Below are 18859 nucleotides of genomic sequence, written 5' to 3' on the forward strand. Positions count from 1 at the left end.
TGTAGATAAGAGAACAACATGAGCTAGATACAGTTAAAGGTGGCTTGAGGAGGGGTTTCGGAATGAGGTCAAAGGGAACATATTCTGAGATATACGTTACAATCCATGTTGTGGTAAGTATACAGACCATCAAAGTGTATGAAATTATTCTTTTCATTCTCTCTTATTTTAAAATCCATGCTGAGACAAATTCCAGCAAATTAACCTCTTAATTCTATCATCTCCTGCCAATAGCACAAACTCTATTTACAGTTAAATAAAGGCATCAAATGCAGAACATTACAGGTGGACAGGGTCAAATTGATTATTTTTTCACGGTTATTCATTGTATCACATTTTGCACATTTTATGCTTAAATGTGGAGAGGTAATATTTAGAAGTGTTTAGCTGAACATGTGATACCTCCAGAGTAGAGGATAAAGCTATTTGGTTATTCTTGTTAGATTTTGTTGACACAATAAAGTCAATTGTATTCTATAGAGGAGATTTTCTATTTCTTCTTTACAATAAAAATGTAAATAAATAAATGAACATTAATTAAGTTCCTTCAATTAATTCATGATCTACTGTATACCTACTTCTCCCTGACGAGGGTCCCAGGAGTTTGCTGCCTGTCCCAGCCACTTATAAGTCAGATTCACCCAGGACAGGTCAACAGTCTTTGAATAGTTTTGCAGAAGTTCTTCCTCCCCGCAACTTTTTTAACCCAAACTCTGTGAAAACCTCAGAATGGAAATAAGAGTCCACTTGGAGAGTTGACAAAATTGCCTTTGAACAAGGTAAACCTGTTAACAGAAGCTCAACAGCATTTCAAATTTCAGAGTTTCTGAAAAGGTATCTTCATACAGTTAATTCTATATGCAAATGAGACATTATGTAATTTAATATTTTGCAAAAATAAAATAATTTTAATGTTTAAAACTATTCTGGAAAAAAAACAGAACATTCTGGAAATAGCCCAAAATATCAAAACTGACCTGAAAATTTAAAACATAATTTTCTTTTAAAATACTTACCACTAAAATGAAAGATATTTGCTGGGGAATGTCTTAGGCCATGAATTAACCAATTAAACACAATATATTAGATCTTGAGTTGCAGTGAGGACACAAAGGTGGGACTGACTCAAAATAACCAACAAGATCTTTCTTTATAAAGAAGAAATATTTCAGCCAGGTAGTGCAACAGAGTGGCAGCAACACTCTTCAGATACAAGTTATATATAGTAGAAGGGATTGCTTCAGCTGTTCACCGGTTTAGATATGGTTAACATGAACGTTCATGTTATTCCTCAAATGTGATGAAGCACATTACACACACTCTATGGAGCACCTTTCCCTGACACACTTGATTCTCTTCTGATTTCCACTTGCCTCTGGTCAATCCATGTGAAAGACTAATATAATATGAATAGAAAACAAAACTCAGGATGAATATATTAAAATAAAAATAATATTTTCAGTTTGTCAACATTTGTCAACATTTGAAATCAGTTTAAACCAGGTCAGCCCTCTATTCTCAATTGTTTATTTTGTCTACATAAAAATAATTAGGGGACCACTGAATGCCCTCCACTGCCAAGTTACGGACTAATCAAGTTCAAAATGAGAGCCAAATAATTTGATGAACAATCTCGGACGAAATGACCGAGAGACAACAAAAAATGCTTTGTCCGTGTTGTTGGGGACAAACTTCAAAACAAGAGCCTAAAGACAATGCTCTGACCCCTGAGGTTAAGCACACAAAGGAAGGAGAGTTGAAACTGCTTGCTGTCACATCACTGGCCTCTGAGATCCAGTCATAAAAATGTCACGTGAAGAAGCGTTATCGTATCTCACAAGTGAGATAAAATCATTTTCTAAATTTAAATACAATATACAAATGCAATAATTGTGGACACGAACAACAAGATGAAGGCTCACGTGATGCACATGGAGAGAGAAGATTCATATTTCCCACTAACAGATTTTACTGTCCCTTGAAAACATATTCCCTATTCTTCTTTCCTCCAATTAAAACATGTCAGTAGGCTTTATTCTCAACATGAATTCAAACGTGTTAACTCCACAGACATGTAGTTCACCTGCCTAAAGCTGTGTCGCAGTATGTGACGAAAAGTACTCATTTACTACTCATTCACTACTACACGGGACAGATTAAAACTATTTGGAACATTTAGTTAATGATAATCTAAGACAGAGCAGATCAGCACAGGGACGTGCGTTCAGGTGCACTGGCTGCCCTGATTGGTGCTTCAGCTAACAATAACGCTTGTTTAAATGACCTTGGTGGGGTTGGACACACTTTGTGCTCAGAGAAATGTTCTGTTAGGGGCGGGGGGGGGTGTTAAAGTCAATTGACGGTTATTCAATGATTAGCTAAAGGTGTGAATCCCATCATATATGCATGTTCAATAAAACCGGACGTGAGAGGGTCCGTGTAGATGGAGAGAGGACATTCTTGTGTCACAGCCAAACAGGAAATCTCCATGACGGCCACATCTTGTCGAATCCTTTTTTTTTCTTATGGAGAATTTAAAATATGTCATCACTTGATTAACACGCTTGTCACACAATGCAGAAACGATTGGAGGATTGCCAGACACCTTTAATGGGATAGTTTGTTGTTGTTGTTTATCAAAGAGGATACCGATGTAAATAAATACAACAGTCTGTTGTGCCCTATAGAAAACTAGTCCAGATATAAGCAGATTACTGTCATAAAAATACTGTGCACCCACTGGTTAAAAGCAAAATCCCAACAAACTAAGCCATACCATGTTGTTCAGTACTTTGGCCACTAACTCGACCATGGATTTCTTTTCTCTTCTCCAACAATTTTTTCATCTTCTGGACCATTAAGCAGGACGTTCTGTGAACTTCTGTTAGTGGCTTCAGAGGGAAATCAGGTAAAAGAGATAGTGCCACAACACCATACACTGGTCCCAGCCAGTACACCTGCAACAAAAACAGAGATGTGCAACATTTAGCACACTACTGAAAAATATACTTTTTTCTAAATATATATTTTTAGAAATATTCATGAGAAAAAAAAAAGCTTAAATGAACCTGACCTAGTGGTCATTCATTGTTCTAAGTAACAGAACTGGTGCAAAAGACTGAGCAGAATAAAATCACTTTTTAAAGATAAGTATCAATGATACTTATCTGTCAGTAATAGAATATATTACAGTGGCATTTTGAGAATGCATAGTCCAGTTATGGCCAATCGGTCATGGTTCAGTGGATACCCACATTGACCCGGCCATTCATAGTTCCAGTCCCAAGCCCGGATAAATGGGAAGGTTTGTATCAGGAAAGGCATCAAACTTAAAACCTATGCCAATATTTAGAACACAATTATCCATGGTGGGGACCCCTACAAAGAGAAAAGAGGAAATAAGTTGCTTGTATTGTCCACTTATGCATCATTGTTCCTGTTGCCTAATTATATGACATTTCTTTACCCGGGAATACACTTGTCACTAAACAGTAAGTGCCTGCCTGTGGTTAAAGATGATGCAAGCTGTTGTACTCAATGTGACACTGTTGTGGCTTCCTCTGCAATTGTGACTGGCTTGATCCTTTTCCAGAATTGGTGGCATGACATTGCCACTCCCTCTTGCTCCCCCACAAACACACCTTCACCCACTAAGAGAGAGAGAGAGAGAGAAAGCAGAATGGTGTAATGCAACAGTAGAGAGTGAATGACTTGAGTCATGACTACTTCCTGTATCCACAGATATAATGCAGCCAAAAAGTAACTGTAGAGCCTTATCAGTGCTGACTGAACACAGTTAGCTTTGCAGCAATGAAGATGGTCCTAAAATATCCAGATGCAGAAGCAGTCAAAAAAAAAAAAAATGGTTCAGGCAACCTTCCCCAACATTTCACGTATTGTTTAGTTTAGAATTTGATCAGAATAGTGTTTTGTTACTGAATAAACAGATCTCCTGAAATAAGAGTTTAGTGGTCAAGTCTTTTGTCATAAAGGGCCAATCCCAATACACCCCCTACTTTCTACCACTAGCCCTCACCCACTACCACTTCACCCTAAAAATAGGTAGGGCCCTTGTTATCTTCCCTAGGGATTGGGACACCACTTGCTACGTCACTGCGTGGTTTACATTCGGGTACGTAAGCGACTGCGTAGTTACGTTTGCACATACGTCACACCATATCAGGAAGCCGAGAGCTAAAAGCTGTTTTAATTTCAGCTGTAACGCTGTTAATATGCCATTTTATTAAGTTTTAATATTTTTTCAGGCGTAAAAGTAACCGTTAAGATCCCCAACTTGGGCTCAGTTTATCCAAATAACGCCTGTTAAGAAATTTGCTCTGATGTTTTCGGGAGATGATAAGAGCTGCCGGCAAATTTATGGTTTCGCGTTAAATCAACGCAGAGCCTACGGCGTAGGGTACGCGGCGACGCGCAGCGCTCTGCGTTGGTGTAACGCGGAACCATAAATCAGCCTTTATTCTGCCGAGATCTGAAAAAACGAACAAGCGAGTGATTATGTACATTCACTGAGTGAATATTATGAAAGTAATATATATATTTCTCGCTAGAAATGTAATCAAAACGCATTTTTATGCAGAAACTAACTCAAAATATTGATTCTACTCACTAAAAATTAGAAATGTCCACCATGTTTGATTCAGTCTGCAAATGATGACGTAAAGCATTCTGGGAAATTTCTCTAGCCCTCAGTCGCAAAGTCAGTATCTGAAATCCCTAGCTGTGAAGGGGTAGATTCATACATACTAGCCCTCGTTATGCACACTAGCCCTACATGCAAAGAGGAATTGGGACACCACTACCCTCACGGGAACGCGCAAAATTTAGGGGTGGGGCTGAAAAGTAGGGCTAGGGGGTGTATTGGGACCGGCCCTTAGTCTTGATGATGTAAAAGTCAAACAATGTTAACAGAACTGCATGAATATTATCTCTCAATTTTTTTCAAATTGTGTCTCGACAGCCCAGTTCTCTTTCGGAGAATTTGGGAACAACCCTTATTCCCGAAACGAGATAGAGGATGTAGCCGGGGAGAGGGAAGTCTGGGCTTCTCTGCAGCTGCTGACCCTGCGTCCTGGACGTGGATAGATGGAGGTTAATGAATGAATGGATGGATAAAATGTTCTCATTGTGATGAACTTTGAGTTTGGCCTTTAGAATTAGTCATTTTTGGACTTCCAAGCTCTACCCATATGTACATTTTCACTGGATGAGGGTCACATTTGTAATTAAACTAAATTAGTAACAAAAAACAGTTACTGAATGTTTTACCTTTATTTAAACTAAATTATCTAAAACGTTTAAAAAAAAAAGACTTTTCCTATCCCTGGAGCAACATGTGGCTCTTCATTTTTATAGGTCTAAACAGTTTCCAGATAATATAACAGTATGAATGGTGATCATTTTAGAAAAATTCAGAATTCACATCTACGCAGTTATTACCATTAAGTCCTTTTTTGTAATACCTCAGTAAGGAAAGCAGGAACAAGAACTGGAGTTCAGGAGGAAGAAAGAAAATGCTCATGGTTTATATCCATTCACAACAGCACTGGCTGCTGCTCCCACAAGCATCTGAACCTGCACGACGCCTCATTTAAGTGCACTGCTCGGGCAGCTGACCAGGAAGGCTCAAAGTCACTGCAGGGCTCAGGTGTGCTCTTCTGACATGCTCCAACGTTTGAACCAGTGCAAAAGGTGTGGCCACCCAACTACTACTGATACACTAGTTGACATAAATGGCAACATCCCAATGAATTCTTGAGGCCCAGACCTCCGGAACACACAGCTCTTTACTTCAAAAGTGATAAGCCAATATGGACTTTACTATTTATAGTACTGCTGTGTGTGTGTGAAGTGGAGGAGGGGGATGAAAAAGTAGGATTTTATTTAAAAAAAAAGAAAGAAAAAGTGCTGCAAGAGATTTCAGTTCAGGTATTTGAACATCAGAGGAGAAATGAAACTCTGCATATTCGAAAAGGTATTTTATTTGATACAATAATATATTGCAATTCTCTCCACTCAGGCCAGCTCCTTTGATCATTCTACATCCTTGACATCCTCCAGAAGGGGCTAAGCGTCATTGCCCAGGATTATGCCACAGCAAGTCTCTTGTTTCTCTGTTGAAGACCTCCAGGCTCCAGGTGCCAGCAGATAATTGTACAACATCACGCTGGCACTTATCAGTCCAGCCAAGTAGACCTGAAAAGCCAAATGACAGAACAGACATGTCTTATATGTTTAGTTGGAATGACTTGCAGTCTCATCTTCAGCCCTACAGTACATACCCAATGATCATCAAAAGACTTTTGAATAACTGCAGGCCCGAAGGATCGAGCAGGGTTGATGCCACATCCTGTGTAGCTGATCTGCAAACCATATCACAGGAAAACACCACTTGCTTTCCTGGCTATGTATCAGCCGGCTGCATGCAAGGCTGACTTGCATTCAGCTTTAGCCAATGTATCGTACCAGGTCTCATTGAGGAGCATGGAGCATTTGCCAAATTAACAACAGGGGGAATAATGTTTCCAAGCCCTCACCCCAGCAAGGTGCCCCAGAACTACAGAGAGGCCGATTGCCAGAGGTGCAAACCTACCGACATCATGCCTCTTGTCAGTGACTGCCAGCACACACAGGACCAGCTGGAGGGTGAGCCGGAATTCGATGCCAAAACCTTTACATGGGCTGATTCTATTTAGCTACAGAGAGCAAAACATGCCGATGTGACTCTTTGGTTCTAGGCAGTTGTGTTTGAGATATTGTGACTGCTTGTCTTTTCAGGGAAAAGCTGCGTTACAAGTCCTTTAAAAGGAAAAACAACAAAAAAAACAAAAGAAACCCCTATATATTCCAGAAATTTGCTGCATTGACTTCTCCGATTTAGTCCTGCAGAAGTCAGTTTTTCACCCATGTAGCTGCAAAAAAGTATTGAAATTTAATTTCAAAATTGAAGAGACAACCAACAGTAAACAAACCAAAACAGCCTTAGAGACTGGGGAACATCTAACACTGAAAACTAAAGCTGAAGGTAATTCCCCAAATGCCACTCAGTCTTAGCCCCAAATGTCATTAATCACATGGAGCATGACTTGGTAAAATTGGAAACACATGGATTCAACCTTACCTTGTTAACACCGAGAGAGTCTGTGTTTTGTGGCCTAATTCCATACACAATGCCACTGCGCCCGGTATCTTGAGCTGTCGTGTAGAAAAACGCTCTGGGGAGGCTGATCTGGCAGCTGGTCAACAGGCCCGAGGTGATAGCAGGATTCAGGTGAGCGCCGCTAACGTGACCTATGCACTGGGCCAAAGTGGCAACAGCCTAACCAAACGCAAATGCCACTTTTATCTCTTGGTCAGGGTAAGATTTATTTTGGGCCCCTATTGCAGCAGGGAGTCCAACAAACACAAAGATGATCATTCCCAGACATTCAGCCAAAACGTCCACCTTTTAATCTCTGACATGGCGGCTCAGATAATGTCACGAACAGATTTCATGTGGCATTTTCAGTTTCCGTATGTTCAAGCACAGAAATTCAGTTGCACCAGTAGCCAACTGGGGTCAACATGAGTAACATTTGCCAGGACTCCTAAGGCGTGTGACTTTAATGAATCAGACCTGATCAGAAACAGCTGAGACATTTGTACTTCAACCACTGAGGACGACCTCTTCATTTCCCGCTCTGCCTCCAGCTAAACTGGAAAGCAGTTTAGCTGGAGGCAGAGCTTCTCTTACTGTTGATTAAAGCTTATTTGAATTATCAACAAACCCTCACTGTGAACTTTTAATCAAATAGTTTAGGACGAGTTTAAATTGTGTATTACATTAAGTTAGTATTTTGGAACTGAAAGGAAGACGGTTTTAATCCATCAGAAAGAAATAACACGTGCAGTAGGCAACGTGGTGCAATCAAAATTTTATTTATGCTTGAGATCATCGTAAATGAGCCTTGTCATTACTTCTGTTACATTAAACTTGGAATATGTGGGTACTGGGTGCCTGATGGATAATGTAATGCATTTGTCAATAATCCAGCTTTATTCCAACCACATGTTTAAGATGTGTGACGGACACCCTCAACACAAATCGTTTCCCTGTCGTGCACTCCACTTATTCTGTCATGTAGAGCTGAGTCCAATGAAGTTGCGTATAACTACTGTATGGTTCCGTGAGTCCCTGGATGATGAAATGATGATGGCTAAGGAGGGGACGAAACAGAACGTGAGTCACTTACCACAGTACTTTAAGTGGATGCTTGAACGTACGATGAGTAAAACAGACTTGTTCTATTTCTCTATGTAAAATAACTTTTGGAGGGGGGGGGGTCATGCTGCTTCACATCTTCTTCCTTGGAGGGAGAATAATGCTGATCCACGTAGACCGAGTTTCCACAACAACCAGGAGTTCCAGATTGCTGACCAAGCTATACTAACTGTGAAGCAGCACATTTAGAGGGTTTGTGTGTGAAAGTGTGTTTGAGGGCATGAAGTTGCCGACATAAACATGCCCTCAGTTCAGTCTACTGCCGTTTAATAGGAAGCCAAACAAACATCACCTTCCTGTGGCCATCCTTTCTCTCTCAACTGCAGTTTAGTCAGAAGTTGGTAAAAACGTCTTGACGTCTTTAATTTCATCCTTGCACTTGAACGCAGCAGAATAAAGCTTAAAAAGCATCACATTTGTTTCTGGCAACACAGTCCAGCAATCATGGCATCACTTGCACTTTTTCTCCATGCTGCTTAAATACGGTTTCTCTGTGAATTTCTTCTCGCAGTCAGACTAAATAATTTTGCTGACATCAGCATATTTAACATAACATGATGAAAATGTTGAAGTTTGACAAAAAAAAAACATTTGCATCAAAGAAAGAAATGAGGCCTTGATTCGAAGGCTACGATATGTATTACATCAAAGAAGAAGAATGGAAATATGTATACATAATAAAGTAAATGAAGCAAATGTCATGTAAGGGGGGAGAACAAAGGTTTGTACCCCTGTGTGATAACTGTCAGAGTGGCAAATTGCCAACCATATCTTAGTTTCTTAGATAAAAATTTCTCTCTCTGTCTTTGGCACACAAATACATCATCGGAAATGTTCCTCCAGTACTTTCTAGCATTTCATAATGCCTGCTGGAGGCACAGGAGGTGGAGGCTCCTTGAAGGTGAGGATGTCAGAACCCGAAAGCAAATGTCATCTCTCTGCATGTAGAGCACATTCACATAATTATTTATTCTGTGTGAGTTGGCTGAATTTAAGCTTGACAATTAACACACAGGCCACACAAATATGAGATTTTCTCATCTCAAAACAATCATTCCACTCACACTCAACCTTTGGCTTTGATTAGGTTTATCTTTTATCAGAGGGAAGATTATTCAGCTTGATGAAGAACAATAACATATTACAGCTGTGGGGGAATTATTTATCTGGATGTGACATTTGTAAGCAGTGTTCAGGCTTTCCACCTTTCAATTTAAGAGATGCACTATTGATTAAGCAGTAAATAGGAGTTTTGAAAGAGCATTGAAATCCTTTTTTTTTCCTCCCCAAAAAACTAAACAAAACCAGAGTCTCTTCACGTCAGCATCAATTTGCAGATTGGTCTTTTAAATTACAAGTGAAAATCAGCCCAGTCAATGGATCTGTCACTTTCATCCCCTTACCTGAATAGCTTTTAATTAAAAGTGAACCGTTCTCCCATTGTCTCCGTCATTGTGGCATGTGACTGGCAGTAAGGTATCTGGATTGCAGGCAAACATGGATGCCGTGTAGTTTGACCACTAAACCTTCACTGACCTCCAAATTTTAGTTGCTTCCTTTATGCTCCTTGACTCAATTCAATTAATCGAGGATTGTGAAAGCTCCGTCAAACTATGTTGAATTTGAGAACATTTATTAATTTCCTATGAACATGTGAACTTTTGACCTTTTTGTTAATTAGTTTTGTCTTTAACCCAACCACTAAAGGGTCACAAGCCGTGTGTTCTCGTGGTGTTGAACCCAAGTCCGGATAAACGCATCCGTCATAAAACCTATGCCCAATCAAAACACAATGATCCTCTGTGTTTTTTTTTTAACATACCAATGAATAATGGTGCAAAATAATAACACAATAAAATGAAAATCCTCTGGTTAAAATGCTTATCAGATGCTGTCGCAGCTTATTTGATCTTGTACCAGAGCGAGCAGCTCGTCATATGCAAGACCCACCACTCACCCATGAAGTTTACACCCCCAGACTTTCAGTCATAAATCTGAAACAAATTCACATCAGCCACAAATCTAGTTTTCCAGAGGCATGGACACTATCAACATTTAAAAACACTTAACCTATCTAATGTTTGATCATGCAGAATCTGAACTCAGTCAAGTATATAATCAATGAATGCTGGTCTGTTAAGCAGAGTGAAAATGTACTTACAGTTTCAAATGTTTGGTATTTTAGGTGCTTGTAATAGATGAAAATATAATACAATACTAAGTGAATATAAAAAATATGCCACGTGGTGATGTTTTTGTTTTTCAATGAATCCATCGGCAGAAGGAAATCCAGAATCTGGGTAAAAATCTGAGTTGAGTCCTGACATTACAACCCTGGTTACAGTTCTGTTGAGGAAAAGAGCACTGTGCTTCCGTGGTTTCCCCTAAATAAGACTCCTGATCACATATCACCAAGCCATTGCATAGTTCCCATCACATTTTTCGTAGAAAGATTCACGGTCTGTTACCACTCATGATGACATCAATTATTGTTGTAAGAGACAACACAGAGATGGATTAATCAATAAAATTGTTACAAACCTTGTACACTAATTGTGAGAATGTATCTGATTAGCAGGAATTTAAATACTTTTAAATTACCTATATTAACAAAAAAAATCATATTTTATTTATACACTTCCCACAAATCAGAGAAGAGTTAAAACAGGGGTCAGCAACCCAAAATGTTGAAAGAGCCATATTGGACCAAAAACACAAAAAACAAATATGTCTGGAGCCGCAAAAAATGTAAAGTCTTGTATAAGCCTTAGAATGAAGGCAACACATGCTGCATGTATCTATATTAGTTATAACTGGGGGAAGATTTTTTTTTCATTATGCACTTCGAGAAAAAAGTCGAAATGTCGAGAAAAAAGTCAAGATTTCGAGAAAAAAGTCGAAATGTCAAGATTAATGTTGAAGTACAATCTTGAGAAAAAAGTCAAAATGTCGAGGAACTAGTCAAAAGTTCGTGAAAAAAGTCGAAATGTTGAGAAAAAAGTCAAAATTTCAAGAAAAAAGTTGAAATGTTGAGATTAATGTTGAAGTACAATCTCGAGAAAAAAGTTGAGAAAAAAGTTGAAATGTTGAAAAAAAAGTCGAAATGTCGAGAAAAAAGTTGAAATATCGAGATTAAAAAGGAAAGGAAAAAGGAAGAAAAAAAGAGAAAAAAAGGAAAAAAAGAAGAAAAAGAAAAAAAGAGAAAAAGGAAAAAAAGAGAAAAAAAGGAAAAAAGAAGAAAAAAAGGAAAAAAAAGAAGAAAAAGAAAAAAAGAGAAAAAAGGAAAAAAGAGAAAAAAAGAAAAAAGAAGAAAAAAAGGAAAAAAATACAAAAAAAGAAGAAAAAAAGGATAAAAAAGGTCAAACATTTTTGAAAAAGCTCCTTTCTAAAGCACTTTCTAGAAAATGGGTTGCCACAACGATGCAAACATTCAAAGATGTCATAAATAGTACCTTAAGTTTCAAATAAATTGGGCTCCTGGAAAACAAGGTATTTCGGGGATGATGTCAAGCTGGATTGCAGGGGCATACATAAAATGGCTTACCAAGATGACATTCACAAATGCCACCCCGATTCCTGCTTGCTCTATGATTTCATTGGAATCATGAGACTAGCTGCTTGCCTCAAGCAGATGGATGAAGCAGGAGAGAGAGCCAGGAGAGACAAACAAGGGAGAAATAGTGAATAGGAAGGGCAGTCAGTGGACATACAGCTTCACCAAAAAGCAAGCACAAACAATAAGAAAAGGAGACCGCTCCTTTCTTGTTGTTTCCTGGAAAGTGGGAGGCATCACGGACAGGGCATCGGAAAGGACTGAAATTAAGCAGCACAGAATGGAGCATCATAAAATGAAACACTTTCCCTAATCATTTCTGAATGCTAACTGAACTTGGATATTCTCCTTTGTCTCCCTTTTCCTCAACAGTGGTTAAACTCAATAACTGCACAATCTAGCGTGCAAAAAAAAAAAAAAGAAGTACATAGGATCTGTGCTGAACAGTGTACCTTAGTGTATATACTTTGGTGCAAGGGGCCACTATAGCTGAAGCCGTCACACTTGTTGCATCACAGGTTTTGAAAGTGGCCATAGAGACAAGGAAGCGACAGGCTACATGGGTTTTTACAAGCCTGTAAGCATCCAGCCTGAGGAAGTCTGGGAAAACAGCCAGACATACATGAAAGAGCAAATATGCAGAGCTGTCCTACCATGGAGCACCCCTCTTGTTTTGTTTTTAATCTGGAGACTACAAAGGGTTTTTCTAACCATAGATTTCCATGTTTCATTCTCCCACTTCTCTTAGGAAAGGGGCATACTGTAGGTCCTTTCTCTACTGGCAAAGTTACTTAAAACTCTGTAGGGTGCAGTGGGAAAGTGCACATGATTGTTGGTTTTCAATGCTTCAGCTCCAATTGGCACAGATACCACCCAGGTGCACATGATCATTTTCAACAAGGGTGTTGCACTCGGGCTTCAAAAGGGGGAGCAGTTAACTTTTTTGTTATAGAAACGCGTGTGTACCAGATATAAAGCTTCTCATGGAGGCTCCATCAGGAAGAAAAACAACCAAACAAAAGAGATGAAATAAATCAATTTTGAGTGGCCTGCAGTACAGCTGGTGCCGGCTGACTTCTATCCATCTAAAAAAAAAAAATGTGAATGTGCATGTGGGTTTTCGGCAGGTGCCCTCCAGGCAGTCAAACAACATGTATGTTAGGTTCATTGATTATAATCAATTAGCTATATGTGTGAGTTAGGGCTGCACGATTAATCGTTAAAAAATCGCGATCTCAATTCATGCTTGAACGCAATCTCATTTCCAAATGACGACGATTTAAAAAAAAAAAAAAAAAATTATTATTTATTTTATTTTATTTTTTATTTTTTTTAAAGATGGCTGCATAAAAAAAGGACTAGGCCTATGTTCTAGGTTGTTGTAGTCCTGTCATGGTCAACTATCATGTTGTCATGTTTGTTATATTTTGTTAATGATTGTGGATTACATTTGGAGAAACATCTACCTTTCTCATCACCTGACACATATTGCACATAAATATTGTTAAAATTGTTATTGTTAAAATTATTTAAAGACAAGAGAGATGTTTATTGTTTTTATGTTCAATGTCAGCTGTTACAGCAAAAAGCAGCCAGAGGAATAATTTGTTCCCTCAGAACTACAGGATCTGTTACAAGTCCCCTTTCTGAAAGGGTGTTCAACTCAGGGAGGAACAAATATTGTTAAATTGTTATTATTGTTTAAATTATTTAAAGACAAGAGAGATGTTTATTGTTTTTATGTTCAATGTCAGCTGTTACAAAGTTGATGCCAGTCTTTTATCAGGCACCATCATATTTTTTGTAACGTTTACCTTTTGTATCGGCAGCTTCTTAATAGCAGCAAAAGGCAATGGGGGGTTCATCCCAGCCAGAGGAATAATTTGTTGCCTCAGAACTACAGGATCTGTTACAAGTCCCCTTTCTGAAAGGGTGTTCAACTCAGGGAGGAACAAATATTGTTCAAAATTGTTATTATTGTTTAAATTATTCAAAGGTTTGTGTAAAGAAGACAAGAGATGTTTATTGTTATTATATTTTTGTTCAGCTGTTGCAAAGTTAAAGTAATAAGTGCAATACATTTTATATTGGAAAAAAATCGTGAGAGAATCGTGATCTCAATTCTAAGCAAAAAAATTGTGATTCTCATTTTGTCCAGAATCGTGCAGCCCTAGTGTGAGTAGTATTCTCCTTGCTCTGCTTGGCCCTGTGATGGCCTGAGGTCTATAGTGTCCAGGGTGTAACTCACATCTTGCCCATAACCGCAGGAATAAGCTCCAGGAATCCACAGTTCTGATTCGAAACATTAATTAATCAGATTTTTTTTTTAATTAAACACTCCTGGTTATATTAATTTCTTTTTTTTGGTGTCTGTAGTATTAACAACACTATCACAAGAGTGCTATAATTTTTTTCCTAAACAATGATTTGATTAATTTTACAACATCAGATACCATTATTAACTCAATTTTATCTTTCCATGTTCGTGTAAAAAACAATCAATTGCTTTGTGTGGGATAATAACTTAGATAATTGGACGTCTCTGACCAGCCTTTCTCCCTTCCCTAGATGAGGACGACTGGAGGCCAATGCTTTCTCCTTTTAAGCAACATGCCAGCCTTATTTTTTAGTCATGGACTGTGGAACACTGACCTATCTACTCTGATTTCCCATGAGATCAATCAATAATAAGGTTACAAGCGGCCCAAACCGTAGGTGTCTGAAATGTACTTGCAAATAGATTAGGGAATTCACAAAACTTAAGAGCAACAAATGTGGGGTTTGCGTCATTAATTTGAGTATAATTGTGTACATGTTGTGAGTATAATATTCTAAATTTCTGTAACTGTATGTGTCTTTAACAATTCACACAGTGAATTGTGTTTGTAAATGTTGATTAACTTTCTTCCATGTATTGAATCTTGGAGGATGAAACTTAGTGACATGGTTAGTTTAAAATAGTCTTAATAAGAGTAAACAAAAAAAGAGTAGCTTTTATTCCCACCAAGTGTTTTATTTTACATAAAAAAGTGAAAGGACATATGAGTGCACACACAATACATTCGTCATCAGAAACAGGAAGTGATACCGGTACATACAAATATACAACAAAAAAAAGAGGCTCAACACAGAATACTGATATGGAAAAAAAAACAAACTGCACTGCTCTGTCAAGAAATTTGACTCCAAATTGCAGTTTGATTTTTTTTTTTTCTTTTGAAGTTTGTGCTGGATCAATAAAAGGAGTGAATTAGAAAGTCACACTAGCTCACGCGTAGACAACAATTCTCCTTGACATTTCAAAACAACATGAAATTACACAAATCCTACTAAATTCAAAAGCTTTTTTTTTTTTCTTAACCAGTATTGACATTTACATTGATAAGAAGTGTCTTTATCCACAACTATTTTGAAGTCATCTCCACATTGGTAGCATCGTTTCCTCCATTGACATCATAGTCCCCCACTGGGCCACTGACCAGGACTTTCATTCGCTCAGGGAAGTCGTCAAATTTCGGAGACAGCAGGAAATCGTACACAAGAGCTGCTGCCACACCACCACACATGGGACCCACCCAGTACACCTACAATAGATCATTTTGATTGGTCACTGCAGTTCAGGAGCAACAGGAATTAAACAAACAAAAAGCGTATGTGCTATGAAAATCTCTTGTGGAATAATTACTAATAACTGATTGACTTTGGCAGGTTGATTGGTACCTAACTGAGTTCTCTTTTTAGTAGTTTTCAAATCATTTAAACCTGACATATAACATGCAAACAGAGCAACGTGAGGAATGGGTAAAGTCCTTGTGTGCTTTCTTGTCTGACTTACCCAGTGGTCTGTGAAATTATTCAGGATCAAAGCTGGACCGAACGATCGGGCAGGATTGATGCCACAACCTGTGTAGCTGATCTGTAATCACCAACAAAGAGAGCATAAGAGAGTATGTTCAGCTACTTGGTGTGGTGGTAGAATAAAGTCCATGAAATGTATTCACTTTGAGAGTTTTGTCACGTGTACTGTGGGTTCACAACACTGAAATACACTTTACCTAACCTCAAGTAAACATTGCACTGTTTTGGGGATGATTTGTAAGGTAAAACTTACAGCTGTCAAGTGTCCCAGGCAGACCGAAAGGCCAATGGCCAAGGGTGCTGAGCCGGTGACATCACGCCTCCTTTTATCAGTGACTGCAATGACACACAGCACTAACTGGAAGGTAGCCAGAAGTTCAATCCCCACGCCTTGGCTGGGAGTGACATTGCTCAGCTGTGAGAGTAGGGGAGAATTGAAAAACAACAACTCTGTCAGTCTTCGTCACTTAACTGGATAGTTTCCCATCACTGCCACTTCTCATTTAGCATTCACTGGCATTGCCCCACATTTCTGATGGAATTATGGCAAAACAGTCCAAGTTCCACACTGGTCATTCACTTAGGAGTTATCAGGGGTTGGCAGTGTCTTCCTGTATGCTAAGAAGATACTTCTGGTTACTTATTACAGATAGGTCACTTTTTTTTTGGCCTTTGTAAAACCTAAACAACTGACAAGAAATACATAAATGCTGATGATTCATAAATTAGCAATAAGAAAAAAACAGACTGTCCAAAGAACATGTTAATTGTGCCAACTCAGCTTTTACAGGCAAATAAAAGGTTTTTTTGTTGTTTTTTTTTTTTTACTGCAAGTAATTTGCAAGTAATTTTGCAACTAATTTGATATACATGTTGCAGCTTCATATCACAATGCATCACATCTGCAAATATTATATGATTTTATCTAAAATACCTGAATTTTCGTCACACAGTATTACCACAGGTTATGCCAAGAATAGTAAAATGAAAAGTTTTACTCACAGAGTTGAGGCCCAGTGCATCAGTGGAATTTGGACGTACTCCATACACTATGCCACTGGCCAAAGCTGAGCCCAGCATCTGAGCCACAATGTACATGACTGCCTTGAACATACTGATTTGGCAGCTGGCAAGCATCCCAAGGGTAACGGCTGGATTTAGATGGGCTCCACTGATGTGGCCTAAACTTTGGGCCAGTGTGGCAATAGCTAGTCCAAAGGTCAGTGACACCTTCACCTCCTGGTCTGGTTTGTCATTATTAGGATTCCCTATTGCTGCAGAGATGCTGAGAAAAATGAAAAGGGTCATGCCCACTAGTTCGGCCAGAACGGCCCTCCAGAAGTCCTTGCTCTTGAACTCTCTCATGATGGTTTCTGTGTGGCTGTCTGGCTGTCAGTTTGAGCTGGTCCTCTGCAAAGTGTGTACTCATAAACAACACCAAAAGGCTGCATATATAAGGCCTCTGCTGATAATGGTCAGTGGGCGGGCTTTGAAAAACTGAAAGGGTCACACTGAATTAATGAGAAATCCAAAAGACTGGTCTCCCACATCCCTCCCTCTGCTTCCTCACACTCCCTCCACCTCCTCCTTTCTCTGTTCTTCAGCCTGCTCCCACCACCTCCCTGTGCAAAATTTTCTCTGGTCTTTGGACTTTTGTGCACAACAACGCTGGGTCTTTAAATAGCTGCATCCAAAGGTAAACTTCCCTCTCAAACAAGCATGTACGGTTTTACAGCAGAACCTCCTACACGGAATTCTTACTCAGAATATGTTTCATCATAAAGATTCAAAAACAATTTGGAAAAACCGAGTCACTCAAGAAGTTAGAAAAATTAAAAGGCCTTTATTAAATCATGGCTTAGAAAAAGTTAAAATGCCTAGAAAAAGGAGAACAAGTTATTATAGAAAAAGTTATTTTAACTTTTTCTAAGCCATGATTTAATAAAGGCCTTTTAATTTTTCTAACTTCTTGAGTGCCTCGGTTTTTCCAAATTGTTTTTGAATCTTTTGGATCCCCATGCCGAAGAGCACCTGAAGTATACTTTTCTTACACCCAGCAGCACTCCATGCGTTTGTAGTTGCCTTATGTTTCATCATACTTTAATTGTAACACCATTTAGGCCCATTTACATTGTGATTTAGCTGTAAAATTACAGCCCTGCATAATAGTGTCCTTTACTCCTGAGGACTCTATGGATCACTAACAGCACATAAGGTAGAGCCAGAGAGACGTCAGACAACTCCCAACCAGTCATTTTAGGTCTAATCCATCCCTTCACAGGCGTTTCAGTCAAAACCACGCAATGGCATCTCACATGCCAGGTCATAAGACCCGATACACCGAAAAGAAAATAATTCACTTATTATCATTGTGTCACTGTAAAAAACAAGGATGCTACTTGGAATTTCAAAGTGAATATTGGACTAAACTGAAAGCTGCAACTTTTTAAATGAACAAGATGTTACCTAAACAGAGATAAAAATATGTTGCATGTAACAATAGACCACAAAAACAACAGATATATTTTCTGAATGCCTTAAAACAGGTCAAAGCAGTTAGCAGTAGTAAGGAAGGCTAAAATCTATGTCATTATTTAAAGCACTCTTGGAGAAAAAGTGAAACATTAACTCTGTGAAATGACCTACCTATTACAGCTGCTTCCCAAATACTGGCGGAGCACCAGGTCTTTGCTACTTCTTGGTTGGAGACATTTAATTTTCAAATGCTATCAATTTCTGTAACCCACACAATTTAGTGTGAATAACAACCCCACAGGCCTTTAAAAGTAGTCCCCTGTTTCTGGGGGATTTATTTTACATGTCAATGTCAATTATCTTTTCATTTTCCCAAACAATTACAAGTATCCCTGACTGACAAAAATCCAAAGAGACATGGTCTAAATAAAGGCAATTTGAGGTTCTTGTAATAATCTGTGACTCAGTTAATATGATTAGTTCACTATCTAGATCCTTTCCTATTCTCAGGTGAATGTCCTTAATTTCTCAGCTTAACAGCTTTTTTTCTGGTTAACTCATGAAAACCTTCAGTTCATTTTTTTCTTTCTTCTTGAGAAGTTAAAATACATCAAGTTTTCATTCATCATAGGTGTCACAATATCTCTGCAGGATCAAAGGGAAATTAAAACTGCAAGCAGCGATGAAGGGGCCCT

General features: G+C 38.6%; 1 protein-coding gene and 1 pseudogene across 1 annotated transcript; both read right to left on the reverse strand.

The window, feature by feature from the left end:
• Positions 1-2799: 2799 nt before the first annotated feature.
• Positions 2800-7479, reverse strand: LOC133452220 (aquaporin-1-like; annotated as a pseudogene).
• Positions 7480-14823: 7344 nt separating this feature from the next.
• On the reverse strand, positions 14824-17130 carry LOC133452805 (aquaporin FA-CHIP-like). Its single transcript, XM_061732454.1, has 4 exons — positions 16692-17130; positions 15943-16104; positions 15667-15747; positions 14824-15415 (listed from the first exon to the last, which is right to left on the reverse strand). Exons 1-4 carry the CDS (start codon positions 17052-17054, stop codon positions 15236-15238), a joined length of 786 nt encoding a protein of 261 aa, XP_061588438.1. The 5' UTR covers positions 17055-17130; the 3' UTR covers positions 14824-15235.
• Between the last annotated feature and the right edge of the window lie 1729 nt (positions 17131-18859).

Source organism: Cololabis saira, chromosome 10 (assembly GCF_033807715.1).
Source record: "Cololabis saira isolate AMF1-May2022 chromosome 10, fColSai1.1, whole genome shotgun sequence".
Lineage (NCBI taxonomy): Eukaryota > Metazoa > Chordata > Actinopteri > Beloniformes > Belonidae > Cololabis > Cololabis saira.